General features: G+C 38.8%; 4 protein-coding genes across 5 annotated transcripts; 2 read left to right on the top strand and 2 right to left on the bottom strand.

The window, feature by feature from the left end:
- Positions 1 to 90: 90 nt before the first annotated feature.
- Positions 91 to 6,432, bottom strand: primpol (primase and polymerase (DNA-directed)). The gene is made up of 14 exons (XM_084345291.1): positions 6,259 to 6,432; positions 4,910 to 5,158; positions 4,725 to 4,819; positions 4,262 to 4,400; positions 3,365 to 3,512; positions 3,178 to 3,280; positions 2,941 to 3,092; positions 2,584 to 2,746; positions 2,393 to 2,490; positions 2,167 to 2,253; positions 911 to 1,019; positions 755 to 831; positions 617 to 663; positions 91 to 477 (listed from the first exon to the last, which is right to left on the bottom strand). The coding sequence occupies exons 2-14, from the start codon at positions 5,081 to 5,083 to the stop codon at positions 235 to 237; spliced, it is 1,635 nt and encodes a 544-aa protein (XP_084201417.1). The 5' UTR covers positions 5,084 to 5,158; positions 6,259 to 6,432; the 3' UTR covers positions 91 to 234.
- A 2,708-nt stretch (positions 6,433 to 9,140) lies between these two features.
- Positions 9,141 to 12,031, top strand: LOC311267446 (T-cell ecto-ADP-ribosyltransferase 1-like). Of its 2 annotated transcripts, none has more exons than XM_084370524.1 (4): positions 9,141 to 9,245; positions 9,477 to 9,575; positions 9,682 to 10,388; positions 10,942 to 12,031. In XM_084370524.1, the coding sequence occupies exons 2-4, from the start codon at positions 9,516 to 9,518 to the stop codon at positions 11,015 to 11,017; spliced, it is 843 nt and encodes a 280-aa protein (XP_084226650.1). In that variant the 5' UTR covers positions 9,141 to 9,245; positions 9,477 to 9,515; the 3' UTR covers positions 11,018 to 12,031. The 2 variants fall into 2 exon arrangements, with proteins under 2 accessions (XP_084226650.1, XP_084226651.1); XM_084370525.1 differs by having other exon boundaries at positions 9,159 to 9,245; positions 9,481 to 9,575.
- A 1,597-nt stretch (positions 12,032 to 13,628) lies between these two features.
- Positions 13,629 to 16,037, top strand: LOC311267136 (T-cell ecto-ADP-ribosyltransferase 2-like). The gene is made up of 4 exons (XM_084370004.1): positions 13,629 to 13,710; positions 13,942 to 14,040; positions 14,146 to 14,861; positions 15,490 to 16,037. The coding sequence occupies exons 2-4, from the start codon at positions 13,981 to 13,983 to the stop codon at positions 15,563 to 15,565; spliced, it is 852 nt and encodes a 283-aa protein (XP_084226130.1). The 5' UTR covers positions 13,629 to 13,710; positions 13,942 to 13,980; the 3' UTR covers positions 15,566 to 16,037.
- Positions 16,038 to 16,587: 550 nt separating this feature from the next.
- Positions 16,588 to 24,620, bottom strand: LOC311251019 (neuromedin-K receptor-like; the record flags this gene model as incomplete). The annotated part of the gene is made up of 5 exons (XM_084343276.1): positions 16,588 to 18,012; positions 18,102 to 18,298; positions 20,890 to 21,040; positions 21,238 to 21,426; positions 24,253 to 24,620. 5 exons carry the CDS (start codon positions 24,618 to 24,620, stop codon positions 17,790 to 17,792), a joined length of 1,128 nt encoding a protein of 375 aa, XP_084199402.1. The 3' UTR covers positions 16,588 to 17,789.
- Between the last annotated feature and the right edge of the window lie 921 nt (positions 24,621 to 25,541).

The following is a 25,541-nucleotide window of genomic DNA, read 5'->3' as shown; positions in this document are numbered from 1 at the left end:
CGCAACTATGTTGCACTTTAATTTATCATTTATATGCACTATTTTAACACAGTATATCATAGTTATAAGCAGCTGCAAGGACATTTGAAGTGTTAGTAAATATATCATTTAATTTAATCATTTATTACACATTATATGCTGCTCATAAATGCTAAATTGGAGCCTTTAAGTAAAGTGATACAAGTGTATTTTATGCCTGTACAGTCAGTGCAAAAATAAGATGAACCTCACCGTCTACTGGGAGTCAAAGTCTGCCATACATTTGAGCAGAAGCTCATCAGAGATATCTCCGCTGTTTTGTTCAAAGTCCTCCAGGCTCTCTAAATAGTCCTGGTCGTCCTGGCTGTCTCCCCACACATCAGCAGACCCCTGTGGACACACACTACTCTGCCGGGCCTGGTTTGGTGCCTGGCTTGGTGCCTGGCTGGGTTCAATGTTGCCAGCATCGTCCATTAAGTAGGCCTGGTCTTCATCATCCTGTCGGTGAACAGAAGGCATTATCAAACACTGCTGCACGATGCAAAGAACAACAGGACTTTGAGCTTTAAAAGAAGACAAACAGGATTTTCTGGCAAATTATTTAGAAAGGATGCTTGTTAAAGTCAAGCTAACAAACCAGTGTCATGATGTAGCTGACACAGATCTCTTGAGGCAGCGGGTAACCTGGAAACATGTGAAATGATTATCTCAGACAGATCAGTTGTCCTACAGTTGTAAGTATATAAGGAAATCAGTTCTAAAGGTCATAACATACTTGAGGACCTGAAGTTCTTGCATTCGGGGTCGTGACACTTCTGGTACCACACTTCCTCTTTGAGATCCACAACAATCCTGCAGAGGAGGACGAGATCAAATCAGAAGAGTGTACAGACAAAGTCAAGACTGTCAACAAAACACCAAACATACGTACATGATGTTGTTGCTTTTATGAAACCTTCCCACGTTTTCACACCAGCGATATTTTACGATGTCGTACACAAGCAGTTGTTCAGCAGCAAAGTAGTTCCATCGTCTGATGCCTGTTGGATTAAACAGAATCAGTCTTTGCATACTACAGTATACTATACTATACTATACTATACTATACTATACTATACGTGTTTTTGACATACATTCAGTTCCCCGTTTATTAGATACAGATGGGTTAAACTAATGCAGTTTAACTCAACAGTCCTGCAATGACTCCTACATTCATGAAAACCTCCATTAATGTTGGAATTATTGCAGGACTGCTCTTAGACAACTGAGTCGATCACATGCTGATTTGCATATATAAAGAATTAGAAGCAATTCACTAACGTGTGCAGGATTATCAAACTAATTCAAATATGACTGACATTTCTGTTATTTAACTTTACAGCAGCTTTTAAAACTAAGAAAACACAAGTTCAAGCTATATCATGATGGTGACTAGATATTCGATAGCAACAATCTGACAGGATATCTAGTGCCACAGCAGTATATCTGCATTGTATTTACCAGCTCTACAAACATAGTATACAGTATTTCTAGCACTTGTATGTTGCTACAAAGAAGCAGAAATGTGTGTTGTTTAGGGCTGAAACTCGAATTATTGGTAATGTAAGTTATTTTGTCCACTAAAAAAAAACAAGGTATTTCTGCTGTCGTTATCATGAACTGAATATCTTTGGGCTTTTAACTGTAGGTCAAACGATGTACAAGATCTCTGAAGCTATGACCTCGAACTTTAAGAAATTGGCATTTTTGACCGTTTTCTGACATTTAATAAACCAAATGGTTTTCAACATATTAGTGATGAAAATTAGTACTTGGGCCCTGCGTCCCAACCTAGACACGACGTGTTTTGAAAGTAGGGCTGCAAATAATGATCATTCCTATTATTGATAAATCTTCAGATTATTTTCAAGATTAATCGTTCGATCTATAAAAAGTGACGTCTTCAAATTGCTTCTTTCGTCCAACCAACACACTAGACTCTACTAGACTTTACTATTATAAATGATGAATAAAAGTAGAAAATCCTCACATTTAAGAAGCTGGAATCAGGAAATGACTGAAATCGATTATCAACATAGCTGACGATTAGTTTTCTTTCAATTGACTAATCAATTAATCATTGCAGATCTATTTGAAAGTGTCAAATCTTTTTGCAAAAGCATATCCTGTATCAGCCCCAACACTCACCTCCATGTATTCCATCCTTTTTAACCACAGTTAATACAAAGTTGTCCACTTCGAGATGAGGGGACGACTGGCAGCCAGAGAGCAAGTCTGAGATGGAAAAAAGTTACAAAAATTAAAACTTTTTATGCTGGAAAAGTTGTTGATAAATTAACTGATTATTTAATGCACTATATGTGTGCGTATATCCACAATATAACAAGAAGTCTCAGTGTCGGTTCAGTGTTACCTGGATCTTTGGCTGATTCCTGCTCACAATGAGGCCTCAAGGTTTTGTCTTCCTTTGCTCCTGGGACGTCCCACGTTAGAATCTTCTGACCTGTGAAACTAATAATACACATAAATAAACTCTAATGCTGTGGTTTGATGAAGGGCACAATTTCAGCACACGGAAAAGTGAAATAAAGCTGCTCAATGTACCTCAGATTACAGATCAAGGAAGCCAAGAAAACACTTTCCTCCGGAGATATTCCCTTCTCATGTTTGGTAATAAACTTGTTGTCGTCTGCCACCGTGAATGCAGCATTCTTTCCAGCTTTTGATGACTTGTAAAGGCGGAAATTTCTGTTCTTGGTGTAAACACCTGTTTTTTGGAAATTATTACAACAATAACATATCCATAGGTACATACCAGCAAGGTCACTCTGGACTCCAGGAAATGTGATGAGCATTTTTCACAATTGTTTGACATTTTATTGACTTAATTGATTAATCGTAAAAATAATTAGCAGCTCTGGATATAAGGGTAAAATATGACAAACTTGTGGTTTCTCTTACCAAGATCAACAAAAAGGCAGTCCTGGCCATCCTTGTTTTTCACCTGGAGGAACCTGAGGTCTCTCTCTCCCTGCTTGCGTCTCTTGGCCTGTGGACTCTCAGTCGTCTCACCTGCCTTTGATGGCTTCTCCCCAGAATCAGCATGTGTTCTGCTGTCAACACATCATTGAGAAAATGTATACAAAGTGATGATAACAGAGATACAAAACATTTTTTTCAAAGGTCTGAAAAACAAACCGTGTTTCTCTGTTTTCTGCCACCAAATTCATCTTATCATTCAGGCAACTTCCACTTTTGGGTGTGCTCAGGACTGGTTGAAGGATTGCATGGATAAACCTGCCTAAATCAAAAAAGGAGAGTATATGAACTGAAGGTATGTATGGAAAAAACAGGTTTTGTTGCCTTTACACAACATGGAACATACCCACATGTATGTTGTCTTTGAAAGCTGCATTCTGGAGATTGAAGATGAGATGTCGACTGAATTTCTCTTCTGTGCTGGAGTCAAGGTTGAGGATGTTGTTTGAGGAGCATTTAATCCCATAAACTTCCATCAGCTTTTCACAAACATACTGTCAACACACAAAACACAGACAGGTAAGGATAATACATCTACGTTCAAAGAAAGTAACAAGATAAAATACGCAATGTATCCAGATGTTCCTCCTATATATGAATAATTACAGTCAGCAAAAGCATTTTAAGCCATAAGTTTTTCATATTTTAGCATTTTTGACCCAACCATTAAAATGTGGCAAAGGATTTAATTAATAACCTACATTCATAGAAGATTCAATATGGCTAAAAGAAAGAGCTCCCTCAATTGACAAAATCTGGCAACCCTGAAGTAAAGCAGTGCCGTACAGCTTGAAATGAAAAGAGTGATAGATGAAGATAAAAAGGAAATGGAAGGATTTATTTTTTCATTGACTGACATTTGAGCTATTATTATTGTAAACGTTTGAATCACATCTTGACATAATTTGCGCTGAAATGTCATGTCAAATGTTGTGTTTTTAAAAATCGACTACTAATGTTAACATCTCCTTTTAATTGTTGCATCTAAGATGTTTTGAAGACAATGTTTAACGCTTTAGATTGCATTGTGCTCAATTCTGACTGTTTTCTGAGTTTCAATTTAAAGTTGTTAGGGACATCCCTAATGTCACGTAGATACTTTTATAACACATTCTTTGGCTTTGTAATTGTTAAACTGAACAATCTCTGAAGCATTATCTATATGTGAAGCGAGCCGCTCCATAAAAATAGGTTTTTACAGAATGTAGGAAGATTCACTATGCAGATACAAGAACTGCCCTACCTGGATAAGTGAAGACACCATAGCTTTCCCATCAGCATCTTTGTTTGAGGGCTTGTGAAACTCCAAATCAAAGTAGAGCTTGCAAACAGTGCCCTCTGGTATCACCTCATAGCAGTGCATCAACGACTGTGGGTAAGTCCTGGAAAAACATCAAGAGACAAATCACAATCAGTGTATATCATTGCATTTTTTCCAAACACACAATACAAGATGCTCCTTATTTTGTTTAATATAGCAGCTGTTCATTTCAACGCCAGGTGATAACTAATGCATATAATGACGCAATAGTTCAATTCATCAAAATACTAAAAGATTTTTGGTTTATGTCAGTGATTATGTTAAAAATCAAGCATTTTTCAAGGAGTATATTCAAATTCAAATATATTTCCAACATTTACTGTTAAGATTTAGCATTTTTCCAAACTTTCAATACTTTGTATGAACCCTGTGAACTGATATTTACTTGTAGTAATGCCACAGCTCACTGTAACTGGTAACCAGGTAGATCCTTTGACCCAGGGGTGTGTTTTCTTTTTCAAGTGCAAAAATATGGACAGTCTAGGAAATGAAGGCACAAATGTCAGCAATCTCCCTTCACACACAGGATGGAAATTGAGATAGTCCTGTATCAGCAAATTTTCATGTTACCTCTTTGCAGCTCTGAGCGAAGCTGATCGCCATACTTTGACGAGGGAAGAGCTTCCACACGGAGGACGGCTGGCATGGCCACAGTCGAGGTTTGTAGCGTGATGCCAGAGGATTCAGCTGGAAGGACTGAGCGAGCTGCTCAACCTTCTTCAGTCGGTCTCCCCACTTCCTCATCCTCAAGTGCTTATTAATCACTAATATGTGACTCTTTATTGCACCCACGGGGCTGCTGGTTCATCATTTATCCACCTGCAGAGTGAGGTCAAAGGTCAGCTACAGTGCAGCATCCTGGAGATGGTACAAATTTAGTGACTTGCTAAATGCGGATTATACATGGAGGTGTTTGTGCTATTAAGCCTACCTTTAATGGTATGAATAGGGCAGACAAAATAATAGAAACATTTCCCAGTTTAACACATTATAGTTCAACAGCACCACAAACTGCATCCTCTATAATGATCATACAGTTGAGTCAAACTGAGCGTTATAACCTCCATGACTGCAAAATTTATTGCAGGACTGTTGTGCATTAGTTTAAACTTGGTGTACCTTAAAAACTGGCGACTGAATGTATATCAAAAACACAGTATATAAATGTAAACAGAGTATATGTTCATTATACAGAACATGATGTAAAATGATTATTAAACATAATAGATTCTTATAGATATATACTTAATATAGAATACATCAGCTCCAAGATCAAAGTGTTGTTTACATCACGAATAATAATACAAACAAAAGACTCTGAAAGGAGCCAAACTCACAAATTAATACTTTTACTTTGATATTTCAGTACATTTCGCTGCTAATACTTTGTAACATTTACCTTAAAAGTAAATGCAGCAGTAACGTAAGTAAGTGCTGGAAGAAGTATTCAGAAGTATAAAGTATAAATGCACAATTACAAAAAAAGGACTAATTACAAGTAAAAGTCCTGTGAGAAGAATTACATTGGTATTGAAATTAAAATCAAAAGCACCCATTAGAAAGGCCCATGTCAGAGTTATAATATTACATATTATGAAACAACCTGATGCATTATATATTGTACATTTTCAAGTACAGACGTAACGTTTAAGTACAGTAAAACCATTATATAATCCTCTGAAATGTAACACAAGCAGCTAGACAGAAGCATTACATCAACTGAATACAATGACTTGAATACTTCTTCCACCACTACAGACTGTAGAGTAGCTTATCGTTAAGCAGGTAACGTTACATCCTGATTAACCACGTTAATTCACTCGAGCTAATTCAGACCGTAGCAGTAAGGTTGACTTAGCTAACTAGCATAACATTGACCTCAGCTGCCGCAGTGTTTTTAAAAGTTGAAAATGACTCACCATTAGCTGCGGTTCATAACTCAAACAGTCCAGTCGTTTACGTTGCTGTTGTGCTAATGTCTGTAGTTTATTCAGTTATTTCTCTCTCGGTGAAAACTTGACACGAAAGTGTCAAAACAAACTCCGTCTTATTTTGTATTTTGGCGCGCCTGGAACCGGAAACACATCTGTTTCCGGTATCAGACTGCAGCTTTTTACGGTCACAAAACGGAGTCGAACTGTCGCAAACACACAACAATTACTGTTTTTGATGATCCCAGCTTGGCTTTCAGTCTGTACTGTTTATCAGATGTCACAAACTGTAGTCTAATGATAAAAGTGTAGGCGTATTGTTAGTATCAAAGTACAAGATAAAGACTTCCGGCTATGTTTTTCAAAAATAAAAGCTTTTCAGTGCCTATAGGCTTCTGTATGTCATATCTATGGAAACTAGTAAAGTAAAACAATGATGACAAACTCCCCTTTGATAAAAATAAATAAATAAACATTCCCATTGTAGGTCATAATTATGAGTTAAAAAGTTTACATTCTGTGAAATAAAAGTAATAATTACGAGATAAAAAGTCACAGGATACATTTTGACTTTTCATCTCATAATTTTTTACTTCTTATCTCATAATTATTTTGTTAATTTGTGAGTTCAGAATCAAGCTTAGTTTGCATCTTATTCCTTTTTCTTTAATTGACAATGAGGTAATATAATAATATAATATAATCTTAAAATGTCCTGACATGAGTGAGTGATTTTGAGAGAACTGTTTTCTTTGGCACTGGCTGTATGTTATTATTGCTGCAAATGTTGCTGCTGATAAATGAAGTGGTGAATAAAACATGATAAAGTGCCCTCTGCAGTGACCCAATGTGCAAAAGAACATGATGAAGTGGGGTGGGATGCCTTTCCAGTGGAGAAAAAATGATAAAGTGCCCCTTTTTCTCCCCTGCCCCTCAAACAACCTGATTCCACCACTGGTGCATAATTCTGTTTAAAAGGTTTGCATATAATTTGCAGGTTGAATGGAGTAAACTTACAATTGTTTTTTGCATTTAGCAGACGCTTTTGTCCAAAGCGAACATAGATTATCCTCTTTAATCTGACCCATTCCTCATTAGAAGAATCCAACAAAGATCTGTATAATTATTCCAGTCCACTGACCCTCCACTACAGCCTGGTACCGCCTGGATCTGGAGAGGATGGGGTGTTGTCAATCTGACACTACTCCTCCTGCTCCTCCCACTAAAACTGAACACTTATGGAAGTGAGCTTCAGCAGGCTCATACGCTGCCAACAAGGAAGGAAGGAAGTGAGAGGAGGTCAAGAGGTGGAACATAACTTTGCTTGCTGAATAGGAATTTTCCACCCCATCTCCAGGGAACACCCAAGACAACAACACCATATACAGCACATGGTCATCAAATAAATATTTAGTCCAGTGAGATGTTTCCATAACTAGACACAATTTTAATTTAATTCTTAGATTTGATTAAAAGATTTTGCACTACTTTTATATCAAGCAAAGTATTTGCACAGACTTTCATACAATTTAAATATATTTAATATGTATAATATAAAATGAATATGACCTTGACAAGGACACTAGTGTCTGGTCTAGCTATTTAGCTGGACAAAAAGACAGTTTTTATATGAATGGATTAACATTTTTCTAACAATCGAAGAAAACTATTCAGTAAGCTCAATGCAGTGGCGGACTCAGTCTGTTTCAGGGGCAGGGGCAAACAAATAAAAAGGGCACCAGCTGTATGCTGTGGTGGACCAGCACACAGAAAGTTGTGATGAATGTATGGCATACCTGCCAAGGCTGCTAGAAAGAGGGAGTTTTTCTGGGTTATTGGCAAATGGCCTTCCCTCCACACCCCTGCCCGCGTATAAGCTAAACACTGACCAGCCACCAGGCTACTTGTGGAGGGGGATATCCAGCCTCTCTGTTTTCTCCAGCCCAGAGAGAGTCCGGCAGCAAAAAGTGGCTCCAGAAGAGAAGTATAACCAAAGAAGGGCAGGAGCCAGCCGGTCAGGAGGGGCTGCAGCAGCCGAAGAGGGTTGTGTGTTTACTGGGTAAACTACAGGTTACGATCCCCTGTATTACCACCGCCATGAAGTTACAGAGGAGAAGCCGGAAAATGTGATGAAACCAAGCGGAATAGCACTTAAATTTCTGGGGAGGTGCATGTCGATGTAGGGCATCCATCTATGGAGATTCATTGCAGGGGCATTAATTATGCTTAGCTCTGCACCAAAGATTTATAGAATAAATACAAGGATATCAAGGTAAAACAACTTTAAACTAGCCCTAAATTCATATCTCACTGTAAAATGAATTTAAAAAATGCAAAAAAAAAGTGACCACAAGTCGACATCATTGACAGGAAGATCATTAACAAACAGGGAGGAAAAGAGGAGGAGGAGGGAATGGTGGAAGAAGTCGAGTGGATTGGAGGGCTTGAACGAGCACAGGGCTGAGCGAGGGGTCCAATATTGTGTTACAGTTTGACCTATGTCTAAATGATTTTTATTCTTTTTTATTATTATTATCATTTATCTTTATCTTTTAAATGAGCCAGTGTGAACAACCATTCCCTCACATTGGAGGAAGCACAATAAAGCTGGCTAAGTTGAACTTCATGAGTCAGCATTCAAACTAATAAAGAGAAAAATAGAAAAACAACAGTTGTATTGCTGAGCTGGGCCATTTAGATTTCTGTGGTTTGTATAACCATGTCCAACAAATCAGTAAGAGCCTCCTACAGTAACTCAGTAGCCCTATCAGGAGAAATTACTCGGCACCAGGGCTCCCAGTGGCATGTTACTTCCTTTCACAGGAAACAGAAGGAGTTGCTCAGTGAGATAATGTTTTTCCTCTTCCCAACTACTTCATGCTAATCCGCACAGAATGATCACATCCCTGCAGTTTGATGTACATCGACTTGATTCTGAGATAGGTGCTCCCAGAAATTAATTTTCTTTTCTTAAGGTATGTTCCTTTAAATGATTTTAACATTTCAGCATTCATTTAAGTGTACGATCATTTATGTTTGTCTTTGCTGTATCCCAGGGAAAGATAACTGGTAATAACTAGAGGGCTTGTCTAAACAAAGTATTTGAGCAACAAACCAGATCATCTCATTTCTGAACTGTGTATGGCGTCATGAAATTTCTTATTCAAGTTTGGTCCTGCAGTGCTTTTCTTTGATTTCTTTTTCAGCCAGTTTGTGCCAGTAGAAGACAGGAAGAACCCTTCACAATGTGGGACAGAAGAAAGCTGGTTCTTGCTGCAATCCTTTTCATAACTCTCTCCTACAAAGTAAGTATTATTTCTGAAACAAATACCCATTCAATCTTGTTTGTTTTGTTAGGAAAAAAACTCTTGTCCCTTGAAAGTATATTTTTAATTCTCCACTCAATTAAAGGGGACGGCAGTGGAAGCAAAACTACTGGACATGGCCCCAAATGCTGTGGATGTCATATACACCGGATGCCGTGAGCAAGCCATGGAGAAGTTTATTCATTCAGGCCTGTTAGGACGAGAGCTAAACCGCACTGAGGAGTTCCAGAAAGCATGGAGCGCAAATACCAACTGTGATGAGCTGATCCCTGGTGGAGTAAAGGAACATACGACTGCACTTCGTGCATTTGTTGATGACAGGAATTTTAAAGGGATCCTTAATGATGCCGTAGCGACAACAGGTGCAAACATCAGCACCTACACAGACGACTTCGACTTCAAGTCTCTTTACTTCCTGCTCATGGATGCAATTACACTGCTGAATCCGAAGACGTGCAAGACTCTGTATTATCTACCAGAAGAAAATTACGCAGCTACAAAGGGCTCAGAGGTGAGATTTGGAAAGTTCATCATCGTTAATCCAAACTATAGTGAAACTCTTAAGGATTATGATATGGATGGGTTGGTCCTTTTCTATATCACATCCTGCTTCCATGCCAACCTGGGAGTCAACATTTGCCATAAGGGCGATTCAGCACTCTTATCCCCAACTGAGGTGTTCACTGTGGACGAAGTGACAACAATCACTGACGACAATGATGCTACATACATCAAGATTTTTTTGAATCACTCACGACTGGACAGCATGAATGACTGTAACAGTTTTTCAAGGTAAGACTCACATCCTCTTGATAAAAATGAAATATTTTGCTCAATCAAGTGAACGTAACAGAATTATGAGTAATTAATGCGTTTACTATTTGAAACCAAGACCTCATAGTTTTACCTGGCTGTAATTATAGTAAACTTGAACTGCACCACACCCAAAATAGTGTTACGCTTGACCAACAGAGTCAACAACCACGCCAACACTTTCAGGATACACCTGATTTGATGAATGCCACTTGTAGGCTGTCTGTCCCCAGATTACAAACCAGACCAACACCAGCAGGTCAATTGGAAACATTATAAAAATAATTCCCCAAAATGTGTTTGTGAAAACATTTTTAGGCCTGAAATAAGTCATTCAGTTGCTGAATCTGTGTTTATTTTAGTTTACTGGGTGTTTCCAAAGGCAAGTAGCCACATTGGGTGGACTTTATTTGCATTAAGTAGCCTACACCTCAACTTTATGCAAATAGGGAGATCTTGAGAAACTACTTGTTTTTGGGCCCTTAAGATGTACTGATGATAATGATCTGTCTCTTTGTTTCCATCTCTTTAGGTCCCCGGCTGATGTCTCCTCCCAGTGGCTTGTGTCGGTGCTCGTGGCTTTATCTCTTTTTTTCTTTAGCTGTTGAGCAAAAACAACGAGCATCTCAGAATGCTCTGAGAGTTAAGAGAGTGAAGAAGTTGCATTGTTTGTACAGTTTGTTTTCTTTTACAAAATATAAACCTGTTTTGCTCTGATGTCTGCCAGTCAAAGTGCTGCAAGCTTTTGTAGTCAGCTGCATAAATATCACTTTTTTATAACGTGGACTGAAATCTTTTCTTTATGCACATCAACAAAAATGTACATTAGCCTAATATGAATATATCTGAGATAAGGCTAATCTTTTATTTTTTTTAAAATGTGGGTGGGGGAGGGGCATTGTATGCTTTTATTAGAGAGTGTACAGCAAGAATGTGATAGGAAATAAATGGAGAGAGAGAGAGAAAGAGGGGAAAGGACGTGCAACTGAGGTCCCCGGCCGGACGAGAACTGAGTATGTGACTTAGATAAAAAGTCACAGGATAAGTGTTGACTTTTCATCTCTTTTTTACTTCTTATCTCATAATTATTTAGTTAATTTGTAAGTTCAGAATCAAACTTAGTTTGCATCTTATTCATTTTTCTTTAACTGATGGAAATGGGCTTCCATATATATCTCTCTCAATGAGGTAATCTTAAAATGTCCTGACATGACTGTGATTTTGAGAAAACAGTTTTTATTTTCTTTGGCACTGGTTGTATGTTATTATTGCTGCAAATGTTGCTGTTGATAAATAAAGTGTTGAATAAAACATGATAAAGTGCCCTCTGCAGTGATCCAATGTGCAAAAGAACATGATAAAGTGGGGTGGGATGCCTTTCCAGGTGAGAAAAAATATTAAGTGCCCCTTTTTCTCCCCTGCCCCTCAAACAACCTGATTCCACCACTGGTGCATAATTCTGTTTAAAAGTTCTGCATATAATTTGCAGGCTGAATGGAGTAAACTTACAATTGTAAATGATACTGTTGGATGTTCATCTGTATGTCTGTTTTGCTTTGTGCATATGACTGTCAGTGAACAGGGAATCGCATGGCAAATCAAATAAAATCGTACATAGATTATCCTCTTTAATCTGAATCATTCCTCATTACAAGTAATCAACAAAGATCTGTATAATTATTCCAGTCCACTGACCCTCCACTACAGCCTGGTACTGCCTGGATCTGGAGAGGATGGGGTGTTGTCAATCTGACACTACTCCTCCTGCTCCTCCCACCAAACACTTATGGAAGTGAGCTTCAGCAGGCTCATACTCTGCCAACAAGGAAGGAAGCAGTCATCAAGTAAGTATTTTGTCCAGTCAGACATGTCTCCATACTTAGACACAATTTTCATTTAATAATTTAATTTTTTGATTTTATTAAAAGATTTTGCTCTACTTTTATATCAAGCGAAGCATTTGTACAGACTTTCATACAATTTAAATATATTTAATATGTATAACATAAAATGAATATGACTTTGACAAGGACACTAGTGTCTGGTCTAGCTATTTAGCTGGACTAAAAGACAGTTTTTATATGAAAGGATTAACATTTTTTCTAACAATCGATGAAAAATATTCAGTAAGCTCAATGCAGTGGCAGACTCAGTCTGTTTCAGGGGCAGGGGAAAAAACATAAAAAGGGCACCAGCTGTATGCTGTGGTGGACCAGCACACAGAAAGCTGTGATGAATGTATGAAGGGCAGAAGCCAGCCGGTCAGGAGGGGCTGCAGAAGCCGAAGAGGGTTGTGTGTTTACTGGGTAAACTACAGGTTAGGATCCCCTGTATTACCACCGCCACGATTAACAGAGGAGAAGTCGGAAAATGTGATGAAAACCAAGTGGACTAGCACTTACATTTCTGGGGAGGTGCATCTATGCAGATTCATTGCAGAGGCATTAATTATATACAAGGATATCAAGGTAAAACAACGTTAAACTAGTCCTAAATTCATATCTCACGTTAAAATGAATTTAAAAAATGCATAAAAACCACCTGCCCCTTTTGTTTCCACCCGGACCTCTCCTGCCTTCCCCAGCCTGGACTTCACTCCCTTCCATTCTCCTCACCATCTGAAACAGTTTTTGGACAACAAACTCTTTCAATCCACCCCTGAGTCTGCGGCTGCTTTTGAGTCCCCTGTTTGAAATTGTAACAGAGGAGGAGGAGGGAATGGTGGAAGAAGTGGAGTGGATTGGGGAGCTTGAACGAGCGCAGGGCTGAGCGAGGGGGGGGCAATTTTGTGTCATAAATGTTTCTTCACATTTTGACCTATGTCAAACTGATTTTTAATCTTTTTTTAAATTTTTTTTTAAAAATATTTATCTTAATCTTTTAAATGAGCCAGTGTGAACAACCACTCCCTCACATTTGAGGAAGCACCATAAAGCTGGCTAAGTTGAAAGTTGAACTTCATGAGTCAGCATTCAAACTAATAAAGAGAAAAATACAAAAACAACAGTTGTATTGCTGAGCTGGGCCATTTAGTTTTCTGTGGTTTGTATAAACATGTCCAACAAATCAGTAAGAGCCTCCTACAGTAACTCAGTAGCCCTATCAGAAGAAATTACCTGCCACCAGGGCTCCCAGTGGCATGTTACTTCCTTTCACAGGAAACAAAGGGAGTTGCTCAGTGAGATAATTTTATTTATTCTCTTCCCACCTACTTCTTCTTTTTTTTGCACATGATCAAATCCCTGCAGTTCGACTTGATTCTGAGATAGGTGCTCCCAGAAATTAATTTTCTTTTCTTAAGGTATGTTCCTTTAAATGATTTTAACATTTCAGCATTCATTTAAGTGTACGATCATTTATGTTTGTCTTTGCTGTATCCCAGGGAAAGATAACTGGTAATAACTAGAGGGCTTGTCTAAACAAAGTATTTGAGCAACAAACCAGATCATCTCATTTCCGAACTATGTATGGCGTCATGAAATTTCTTATTCAAGTTTGGTCCTGCAGTGCTTTTCTTTGATTTCTTTTTCAGCCAGTTTGTGCCAGTAGAAGACAGGAAGAACCCTTCACAATGTGGGACAGAAGAAAGCTGCTTCTTGCTGCAATCCTTGTCATAACTCTCTCCTACAAAGTAAGTATTATTTCTAAAACAAATACCCATTCAATCTTGTTTGTTTTGTTAGGAAAAAACTCTTGTCCCTTGAAAGTATATTTTAAATTCTCCACTCAATTAAAGGGGATGGCAGCGGAAGAAAAACTACTGGACATGGCCCCAAATGCTGTGGATGTCATATACACCGGATGCCGTGAGCAAGCCATGGAGAAGTTTATTCATTCAGGCCTGTTAGGACGAGAGCTAAACCGCACTGAGGAGTTCCAGAAAGCATGGAGCGCAAATACCAACTGTGACGAGCTGATCCCTGGTGGAGTAAAGGAACATACGACTGCACTTCGCGTATTTGTGAATGAACCAAGTGAATCTGATTTTAAAAGGATCCTTAATGATGCCGCAGCGACAACAGGTGCAAACATCAGCACCTACACAGACGACTTCCACTTCAAGTCTCTTCACTTCCTGCTCATGGATGCAATTACACTGCTGAATCCGAAGACGTGCAAGACTCTGTATTATCTAGCAGGAGAAAATGACAACGCTACAAAGGGCTCAGAGGTGAGATTTGGAAAGTTCATCATCGTTGATCCAAGCTATAGTGAAATTCTTAAGTACAATGATATGCATGGGTTGGTCCTTTTCAATATCACGTCCTGCTTCTATGCCAACCTGGGAGTCAACATTTGCCTTGAGGAGGATTTAGCACTCTTATCCCCAACTGAGGTGTTCACTGTGGAGGAAGTGACAACAATCACTGACAAGAATGATGCTACATACACTAAGATTTTTTTGAATCACTCACGACTGGACAGCATGAATGACTGTAACAGTTTTTCAAGGTAAGACTCACACCCTCTTGATAAAAATGAAATATTTTGCTCAATCAAGTGGTTGCTCACAAATGCTGAACCTGTAATTATGAGGTTAAATCTGAATCTTGATCAAAACTGTGTGTGAACTTTGAGCGTAACAGAATTATGAGTAATTAAATAGAAGCGTTTACTATTTGAAACCAAGACCTCATAGTTTTACCTGGCTGTAATTATAGTAAACTTGAACTGCACCACACCCAAAATAGTGTTACGCTTGACCAACAGAGAAAACACCCTTCAACAACCACGCCAACACCTGATTTGATGAATGCCACTTGTAGGCTGTCTGTCCCCAGATTACAAACCAGACCAACACCAGCAGGTCAATTGGAAACATTATAAAAATAATTCCCCAAAATGTGTTTGTGAAAACATTTTTAGGCCTGAAATAAGCCATTCAGTTGCTGAATCTGTGTTTATTTTAGTTTACTGGGTGTTTCCAAAGGCAAGTAGCCACATTGGGTGGACTTTATTTGCATTAAGTAGCCTACACCTCAACTTTATGCAAATAGGGAGATCTTGAGAAACTACTTGTTTTTGGGCCCTTAAGATGTACTGATGATAATGATCTGTCTCTTTGTTTCCATCTCTTTAGGTCTCCGGCTGATGTCTCCTCCCAGTGGCTTGTGTCGGTGCTCGTGGCTTTATCTCTTTTTTTCTTTAGCTGTTGAGCAAAAACAACGAGCATCTCAGAATGCTCTGAGAGTTAAGAGAGTGAAGAAGTTGCATTGTTTGTACAGTTTGTTTTCCTTTACAAAATATAAACCTGTTTTGCTCTGATGTCTGCCAGTCAAAGTGCTGCAAGCTTTTGTAGTCAGCTGCAAAAATGTCACTTTTTTTATAACATGGACTGAAATCTTTTCTTTTTGCATATCAACAAAAATGTGCATTAATATGAATATATCTGAGATAAAGCAAATCTTTTTGTTTTTTTTAAATATTGGTAGGGAAGGGCGTTGTATGTTTTTATTAGAGTGTACAGTGAGGATGTGACAGGAAATAAGTGGAGAGAGAGAGAGAAAGAGGGGAAAGGACGTGCAACAAAGGTCCCCGCCCGGACAGGAACTGAGTACGTGACTTACATGCATTATGTTCATGATTAACTCCTCAGCCAACGACAGATAATACGCCAAAATAAGGCAATTTCAGGTGATAATAAATAAACTGGTTGAACTGTCTTTGTCTTGCATTATACTTTTTACTGACATTCGAGTACCTTTTACTACAATATCAGCCGCTTACAAACAGGGAAGTTACTAAAACGCATGCTTACTCCCACCTTATTTTGAACCAATTATTCAGGTTTAGTTCACATTGTTTCAGTAGCAAATGTACATTTGTCTGATGGACCAGTTTACAGTGATTTACAGTATAGTCACCTGGCGATTGTTTGCGTCCAGTATTTTTAGTAAGATATTTCTTTAAGTGTTTAACTCCTTCTAAAAACCACAATACCTTTATTTAATCTTTATGCTTCAATCAAAGTTACATAAACAACATGCAAAATGTAAACATCTTTGACGGCTTTAATCCAACATGAAATGGATTTAATCTCATCAGCCTCTGAGTGAGTTGGCAAACAGTGTGTCAGTGTACTATTGTGTACTGTCATTGGTCCGCGCTCGGCACATGTGTCAAGTCAAGTCAAGTTAAAGTTTATTATAGCCCAATATCACAAAACATGCCTCAAAGGGCTGCACATATAATACAAATGGCAAATCAGCAACAGTTAGCAAAACACACACACAAGTATGTAAAAAGCATTAATAACAGAATATTTGTTGTAAGGTGTTTTCGGATGCAACACCACTGTCATTACAAATAATTCAAATAAAATAGTTGATCACATGCAGACACAATGTGAGCTTTTATTGTATTTTTGTATCAGTATACAACAAAACACAAATTCGCCATAAAGGCTATGAATGATTGTGTCTGTGTGTTTGCAACAACATATCAAAATATTAAAACACACTGTACGTTCACTTACAATGTACAAGAAAAAAATCATACTTACAGTAAATACAATCTCTTACAGTCCCAAAAAGTCTTACAATTTTAATTAATATCAAATAATTAATTACTTTTAAAATGGCACATGCTTTCTCCAACTAAACAATCACAGCAGCAAGCACTTGTGAATTTACATTCTGTCACGACATGCATGAAAAATCCAACCAGGATTGTTTAATATCAGCTTCACTACAGCAGACTTAAGGGTATTATCTCTGCTAGAGCAGCAGTTATACTGTTCCTGCAGTTATTGTTGATGAAATCCACTGAGTAATGGTCTGATGGCATAAAAATATATGTCTACAGAGTACAGTATTTACTCTAATGCATATACTACTATATTATATAATATCATACTGAGTGTAACATGAAACAAATGTCAGAAGCAGCTTGAAGTACTTAGTTCATGATTCTCACGAAGTATCTTAGTTTCTTCCATATGACCAGATGAATGAATGAATGAATGAATAAATAAATAAATATTGAGTTCAGTGGGATATTATACAAACAGAAAGAAATTATTAATTTTGGACCTTTGCCTTCTGACACACAATGTGTATATATATATATCCCTCCATGAGCTGTGTGTCATACCCTGCAGCTGTTGGTAAACTGACCATAGCACCAGGTCACGCTACAATAACTAACTTCCTGTTAGAACATCAACATCCATTCTTCTCTTTAAGTGTCTTTGCCTCATGTCTCTTCTTCTTTAACTCTCCTGCCCCCTCCTCACATTATAAAACCTCTGGTGTCAGGTACAAATCAACAACATGCCCATCAATATTAAATAATATTCATTAGCTCATGTGAACAAAAAACTGTCAAATCAACATTTGTCAGCTCAAAGTAATGTGTCTTTAGCTGGAGTGTGTCCCTGAACTAATTGTCTTTATTATTGAGCTCAGAACTGAGTCTTGACCTGTTTCCACGGGAACACACGCTCTTGTCTTTGCTGAGGATGCTGGTGTCCACCCGAGACAGGGTGCACATGCTGCTCTGGCGACCCGGTCGAAGTCTCGTGTTTCGGAGCTCCAGCTCATCGTAGCTTGAGATCCGGACAAATGGACACCAGCGGAAAACCCGCTTGAAGCCGGCCCGGAACCTGCACCCACATCAAATCAAGTTGTACATGTAAAGTAGGCCTACCTACACGTGTGTTTTGTTGTTAGTGGGGAGATTTATTCTACTCACCTGCTGTTGAGGCAGCAGTAGATGATGGGGTTGTACATGGTGGAGCTCATTGCCAGCCACAGCACTGACAGGTAAACCTGCTGGATGTACTTCCACTTGCTCAGAGGCTTGTTAAGACCCGTCACAATGAAGTAGACATGATAGGGGAGCCAGCAGAGGGCAAAGGTCACCACCACGATAATCATCATCTTCACTACCTGTAAGAAAAACTAAAATTATCAGCTGCTTTTGGGTTTGTTTTGTTTTTTTGTCTGATTTCTGTTTTTTGTCACTTTTATGCCACATAACATCTGATTCATCTTCTTATGTATATTTAATGATACCTTTCAGAGTAGATATGGTCATTTATACACCATGTCTGTCCTCTCCAACTGGAGAAACATCAGACTTAAGAAGCAAAACATACTCTTGCTCACATGCCACTTCACTGTGATATTGAATGTTTATAGCCATGACAGCTCTTTATATATTTTTTGTCTTTGAAGTTGCAAGTATGTTGTCTGTTTTCCTTCATTACGACCATATTGGCTTTTCCTTTTAATGAGTTCAAAGTGGCTGCCGTATGAAGAAAGGGAAAGGTCAGTGATGACGCACCACACACAGCAGGTTCCACTTTGGACGGAGGAGAGAGCGACGCAGACATCATCAGTGCGTCGCAGTACAATACAGAGCTGTGGGGGGGTTGAAAGGAGCGGGCAGTTATTGTAGCATCATCAGAAGCTCATCTGCTAGACGCTGATGAGAGCGACTTCCTCTTATCTCCAGCCCAGATGGCATCTTGTCAGCATAGGCCTTTGAATCAGGCCACACATTGTCTTGTAGCTTTGTTTCCTGACATTTATAAATCCCTTTCATCTTTCATGGCTCAATTTTGCCAGCAATCTCAGCCGGTGATGATCTTTTTTCTATAAAGCCCTCGAAAAAAGATTATAAATGGCAAACCTACACCTGCCTCCGTCTCTATTTCTGTACACTGAATGTGTTGTGGTATCAAAGCAACATCCCTAATGTCAATCTCTATTTTGTAGTTCACATTGTTGCTTTCTACACTCATTCTACAGATAACTATGAGTTTAACTAAGATGAAATGTTGTTATTTGATCGCTGATACACAGTTTAGGAAATGATTTGCGTCATTTATTTGATAAAATTTCACCCAAAACATCCTTTTATAACTGAATACTCCCACAGCCTCCTTACACTTTCTCTTTGATTAACCTGCAGTTTTTATGACGTCTAACAATAGTCATTATTCGCAGGGCTATCATGATAGATGCTCGTCGTGACAGCTGTGATGACCCTAATCCCTGTTTAACCCGACCCTCACAGTAGCTGCTGCAAAGCACACTGTGTAGTCTGACTGATGACGTCTAACTGCTGTGGAACAAGTGCCTCCGGATGCTTTTCTCTTCTCCTGGGCTACAGCTAAAATTGAAAAGTTATGTTTGAGTCTCTAGCAATACATGACAACTCAAAGTGTACTAACTAACGTCTGTTTTTATCTGTTTAGAAAGTAAAATGAATTCCCTTTACAGCACTGAACCAATAAGCTTTGCAGCTCGGCAGGACACATTTTACTGATCAGAGCTGTAAGTGGTCCACAGTGTTTTCACACAGCAGAGGCCTGATTTCATTTGTTTTAGTTGTTTGTGTAATGTGTTCTGCTTTCTCCCAAATCAGCAGTGGTCCTTCTATACATGTGAATCATTATTGCTTTGGTGGAATGATGTCCCTGCTTGAAGTTTTTCTTTGTTTGTTTGTTTTTTTTGATTCAGGTAGTTCAGTGCAGCTCCTTTAAATTTCACTACATTTTTGATTATTTAATTGTTATTCTTTCTGCTTTGTTGCTTAAACACTTATTGCAAATGGCAGATAGAAAATCATCAGCATTGAAAGAAAAAGTGTGAGTTTTTTGATTATGCATAGCGAACTTTGAGATGATCACTGCCCACGGCATCTTTCAACCATCCAACACCACCCCAGGGAGGAAAGGAAGAAAGTCAGGATAGGAGACGTGTCCTCACTCCTCCTCAATCCAGTGGAGGACTTCAGCGGGACGAGGAGAGGTTGACTCTGTGTTTATATCATTGATGTTAGGTGCACAAACACAGACAAAGTTGATGGACAGTTTTCACCTGATGTTGATTTTTTTTTATTTTAAGGTGGCGACCATATTATCATCACCATCTTGGCTGCTGTTTATATTCACCCCAACGCAATTTTAAAACATTTACTACAGAATTACTTCCTGGGTGTTTTGTCTACATATATATATATATAAATAACTGTATATATGTTTTATGTTTTTGTAGCATGAAGGATTTTACAAACTGTCATTTTTTTTATGCAACCCTGTTGTATAATGACGAATAAATCACCTGAACCTTGAAACTAGACCCTTATTTTTTGCAGAAAAGGAACCAGCTTCAAAACGTTTTTCTTTGTAAGTCTTTGTAACATTTCGCCAACTTGTCATTTCTGTAAAATGTTTGTTAAAAAAATGTACGCACATAAAATAGGGTATTTTTTCCTTTCAATTACCAAACTGCACACAGTGGTTTGACAACCGTAGTGTATTCTTTATTCTTTTTTTGGACCCTCGTTAGCATCCAGTGTTCACTATCTTCCATGTTCTTGATTTCATTTATAAAAAGGCAAAAGCTTATTTACATGTGTACATCATCTGGTAAGAAATGCCCCTGTATGTCTCTCCTCAACTCACACTGACTAAATTAATAGAAGGAAGTTTAACTTTGGTGTAAGTGCATTCAATAAATGAGGTGTTTACCTTTCGTTTGGCCCTGAGCTGTCCATGGTAGTTATCAGATGAGTCTCCTGGGATCTCCCCTCCCCACAGAGTCACCCCCACAATGGTGTAAGTGATGCCCATCACCACTAAGGGCAGCACGTAGACCAGAACTGTCACTATGATATGATACCTGCACGAGTGGAGAGACACGAGTATTTTAATTGACGAGTAACAAGCAGGATGAAGAGAAGGTGAACCATGACATATATATCTGGGGTTGATGATGGACACAACCAGATCACGCACAGAGAATTTTACAGACAAGAAACAACATTACAGCTCAGATTTGTAAAGAGAATGATGATAAAGGTTCGTCAGAGTTCTCACATGAAGGAGTCGTCGGCCATGCGGGGCCAGGCCACGTAGCAGAGGGTCCTGCGGGGCAGAGTTCGGGTGGTGGAGAAGTAGCAGAGAGGGAAGGCCAGAACCACGGCCAGACTCCAGATTAAGACGATGACTCCTGTGGTGGCCTTGGCCGACAGACGAGGCTTCAGGGGATGGATGATGGCCATGTACCTGCAGGTCAGAGGTCACGTCATAGCTCTCAAATGAGCTCCATGAAAGAATGAGGTCATAAGAGTGAGCACATAGTGTATTCTGCTGAATTTAAAGGTGCACTTTGTAGTTTTAGAAAGAAGTTTTAAACAGTAGAGTCAGACCTTCATTGGCCAATTTTTAATGCTTAAACAAACTAAATTACCAAACTCTCTTCATTTTCATGACTGAATAAACAAAACAAACAAACAAAAATGAACTTGACTGAATTTAAGAAGACAAGCTGACGTACTTCTGTGATTCAGAGTTCTAGTCATAAAAAAAGTGGCATCACAATCTTTTCATTGTGCTGTTGGAGCCTGTTTGTTCCTGCTTTGGTACTAAAATGTAACAACTCAAAGTTATTTATTTAAAATATAATAATATAATAATAATATAATAATATAATATAACATTTTGAGGGTATAAAGACTAAATTTAATAACCTATTTCATGGTTAGCAATGTTTTCTTTATTGTAAAAACAAACAATCATGACTTATCAAAAAGTGTATTAAAGACAGGTAGTTTCTATGATATGTTTCCTTAAAAAAGGGGTTTCTGGAGAGTTTTAACTCATCATTAGCATCATTAGCAATTCCTTTGGGGTCGTGCTTGTATCCATCTGAAGAATCTTCAATATTCAATCAACTTTTTAACGCCACGTGTTGCGAGCTAATTGCTGACTTTATGTGCAATTTGGTGCTGAGCGGGGACTGAACAGCGTCTTTTTAGAGCTCTTTTGCTGAAAACAGCCCGCTGATGCTATGAGAGTACGTAAGTTACTTTATTTATACAGCACCTTTTGTGAGCAGAGACATCACAAAGTGCTTCACAGAGGCAATATTTGGGTCCTGAGCTGTTTTTTGACAGCATACACCTCATAAACACTGTCTCCTTTAGTATTAGGCTTAGATCGAGGTACCTTAAAGACATGCTGGTGACATAGGACCCATCTCTTAGAGGCAGGTTACAGAGATCTATAAATGAGGCAAGAACTGAACTGGATTCTGTATTTGATGGGGAGCCAGTGGAGAGCAATCAAAATGCAGCATTTTGGACCATTTGCAATTCCTGAGGCAGTTAAAAAGGACGTCTGGGCTCCTCCTTCATACTTGAAGGCTCATAATTGGCGTTTCTCTCATAACATGCACACACACACACACACACACACACACACACACACACACACACACACACAAGAACGCATACATGCAGCCAGGGAGAGAGGCACAAGCATAGATGTTATAATCGACCCTATCACCAATGCAAATGTTGTTAAAGTATCTTTCTTCAAAACTACAGATAAGTTAAAACTTTAAGTTTGTTTTGGTTCGATTTTCACATTTTTCTCCTGTCACAGTGCTGCGCTCACACTCCGGTTAGGTTTAGGCACAAAATCCACTTGGTTAGGGTGAGGAAAACATTATGTTTTCACATTATTTTGGTCACAAGTCTTCCTCTCTTTTTTTCATCGATCAGTTGTTTGGTCTATAAAATGTCAAGAAATCCCGCTAGAAACCCAAGATGACATGTCTTGTTTCATCCACAACTCAAAGACACTCAGTTCGCTGTCATAAAGGAGTTTAAAAAACCCCAGAAAATATTAACATTTAAGAGGCTGGAATCAGTGAATTTTGATTAAAAAAAAATACTGAAACTGATTAATTGATTATTAAAATAGATGGCGATTAATTTCATATTTGACGGCTAATCGATTAAGGACTGCACCTCTACTCTGAAGTACTCTTGATGTCGATGAATTGTCATTATTAATGTTTAATCACTGAGTGCTCTGTAAAAGAACGCCTTTATTAGAGCAGATTCAAAGTAAAAACACAGAAAACTACAAAAAAATAACATTTCATTTACCCTAATTGGCTATTCTTAAACAGTCAATGTATTCTTTAAAAGTCAAAGTAAACTGACCCAAATTTCTGACTTCGGTAATCAAAGCACAAACTCCCACACACTCCTCTTCACTTGCAATCAGGGAAATTTATCATCAACATTTAGTACACAGACCTTCATCAGGTTGCCTGATTGCGAGTGAAGAGTGTGTGAGAGTTTTGGTTGTATCGACCCTTGGTCTTCTATGCACCTGTCAACCCACATGTGTGCAAAACTTGAGAGTTGTCCGTTCATTAATTAAGAATATTGCAAAATGTAAACTGCAAAACATTGTGTAAATTGTAAAAAAAAATAATGTGTATTCATGCAGACACCTCTGTGCAACAGAATGATTAATATACACTCTTAAAATTAGTTAGGGATATTGGGATATGGGTGTGTTAGGGATGCACAAATTACATCGTTGTTGGCTTAACAAGTGCAGCATCTACACACAGTAGGTGGTGGTTTGCAACCTCTGCAGTTGTTTTGTGACTAAAAACAGAGAAGAAGCCACACATGTCGGCACTGCTGTGGACTTTTTCTTTAACGAGAACAACACAACATGAGGGAAAAAGTCTCAAGTTGAATCGTAAAATCTTATCACAGCAGTGGAATATCAATAAAAATCGGTTTCTCCTCTCTACATCTTAGCCCCTCTTGCACTCAGGTGTGCATGAGAAAGCATAAAAATGCTGGTTTGTATTGTCGATTATTTTATCGGTATCGGCCATGAGAGTCAGGTAATTATCGATTATCGTATCGTATCCATATCGTGCATCACTAGGGTGAATAAAAGTCAGATGAAATGTGTGGATTGATGTTTGGGGACCAAAAATATTCCCAAAATAAAAACTCAGATTTGTCACAGACTAACTAAGTTTGAGCCTCTGTCTGATATCATACAGCCAGTCCCCACCTGTCGATGGCTATAGCCGTCATGGAGTAGATGCTGGCGAACACCGCAGTGACCGGGAAGAAGTTGTGAAACCTGCAGTACACCTCTCCAAAGTACCACTCTCCGTGAGCCGCGTAGATGAAGTTGATGAGCGTGTTGAAAGCGGCCATGGACACATCGGAGAAAGCCAAGTTCAGCAGGAAATAGTTGGTGACGGTTCTCATCCGCTTGTGCGCCAGAATAATCCAGATCACGATCAGGTTCCCGAACACCGCCACAGCCAGCACGGTGCTGTACGCCACCGACCACAGCGCGATGCGCCACGCCGGCTGCACGAACTGGTTGGTCAGATTTCTGGTTGAGTTGGACTCATGGCGTTCAGAGGCCATTCCTCAAGTGTCCTCAGTCCGGATCTGACTCTGTCCGCTGCTGGCAGGCGACAGGCATCACTTTGGCACATCTGATGCGCAACATACGCGCCAGATGTGTTAACATGTGACCAAAGAGACACAGAGATGAGAGAGAGACTGAGAGACACACTCAGAGAGAGGATAAGAGAGAGAGAGGGAGAGAGAGAGAGAGAGAGAGAGAGAGAGAGAGAGAGAGCTACAGAGAGCATCAAGCAGATGCATGTCTGGCACAGTCTTAGATCAGATACATCTGTCAAAGGCTGTCACACTGATATGGACACCACATGTCTGTTATTATAGCATAAGGAGCAAATGTATAAGTTTTGTCTGAGCAGCAGTTTTTTGCAGTAGAGGAGTAAGTATTCAGATCCTTGACTTAAAAGTACTAAAAGCACACTGTAAAAAAACCCAAAACAAATCTGACAAGTTTAAACTTTCTGACCTGCACTGGAAAAAGTAGCTTTAGTAAAAGTATGAATGTATGAATGATCAACAGGTGTGTACTCTGGTCCGGCCAGTAAGACTATTAGCTCATCAAATAGTGACTTTTACTTCTAAACTCTGGTAAATGTCCAAACTGTGTCACTCTGAATGGAGGAAACTGTCTTGTATTAAAGCTGCAGTGTGAAGCTTTGAATAAGTGTGATGCAGTTAATCCTTAGTGCCATCAGCATAAAGCTGGTAGCTTCAGGGTTTTATGTAGGTTGCACTGCATTATATAACCAATAAGCTCAAAACAGATGTAAGTGTAAAGGCCATTAAGTGTTTTAAAGGTGAGACTCTCTCTGAATGTAACATTTAAGAATACTTAAAGGTGCAGTCTGTAGTTTTGGGGAAGAAATTTTAATCTGAAGAGAAAGATCTTCCTTGACTATTTTTTATGCCTAAACAAACTAAATA

This window comes from Pagrus pagrus (genome assembly GCF_965226575.1).
Source record: "Pagrus pagrus genome assembly, chromosome: 2".
Lineage (NCBI taxonomy): Eukaryota > Metazoa > Chordata > Actinopteri > Spariformes > Sparidae > Pagrus > Pagrus pagrus.
Note: the sequence above shows the minus strand (reverse complement) of the source record. Positions and strands in the feature narration are given on the sequence as shown.

Excerpts from the sequence above, each read along its gene's own strand:
- primpol (XM_084345291.1), bottom strand. The coding sequence starts at position 5,083 with ATGAGGAAGTGGGGAGACCGACTGAAGAAGGTTGAGCAGCTCGCTCAG. Across the intron at positions 4,401-4,724 it reads GAGCTGTGGCATTACTACAA|GACTTACCCACAGTCGTTGA; the intron begins GTAAATATCAGT and ends ATGTTTTTCCAG. Across the intron at positions 1,020-2,166 it reads AAAGGATGGAATACATGGAG|GCATCAGACGATGGAACTAC; the intron begins GTGAGTGTTGGG and ends TTAATCCAACAG.
- LOC311267446 (XM_084370524.1), top strand. The coding sequence starts at position 9,516 with ATGTGGGACAGAAGAAAGCTGGTTCTTGCTGCAATCCTTTTCATAACT. Across the intron at positions 9,576-9,681 it reads TCATAACTCTCTCCTACAAA|GGGACGGCAGTGGAAGCAAA; the intron begins GTAAGTATTATT and ends ACTCAATTAAAG. Across the intron at positions 10,389-10,941 it reads GACTGTAACAGTTTTTCAAG|GTCCCCGGCTGATGTCTCCT; the intron begins GTAAGACTCACA and ends CCATCTCTTTAG.
- LOC311267136 (XM_084370004.1), top strand. The coding sequence starts at position 13,981 with ATGTGGGACAGAAGAAAGCTGCTTCTTGCTGCAATCCTTGTCATAACT. Across the intron at positions 14,041-14,145 it reads TCATAACTCTCTCCTACAAA|GGGATGGCAGCGGAAGAAAA; the intron begins GTAAGTATTATT and ends ACTCAATTAAAG. Across the intron at positions 14,862-15,489 it reads GACTGTAACAGTTTTTCAAG|GTCTCCGGCTGATGTCTCCT; the intron begins GTAAGACTCACA and ends CCATCTCTTTAG.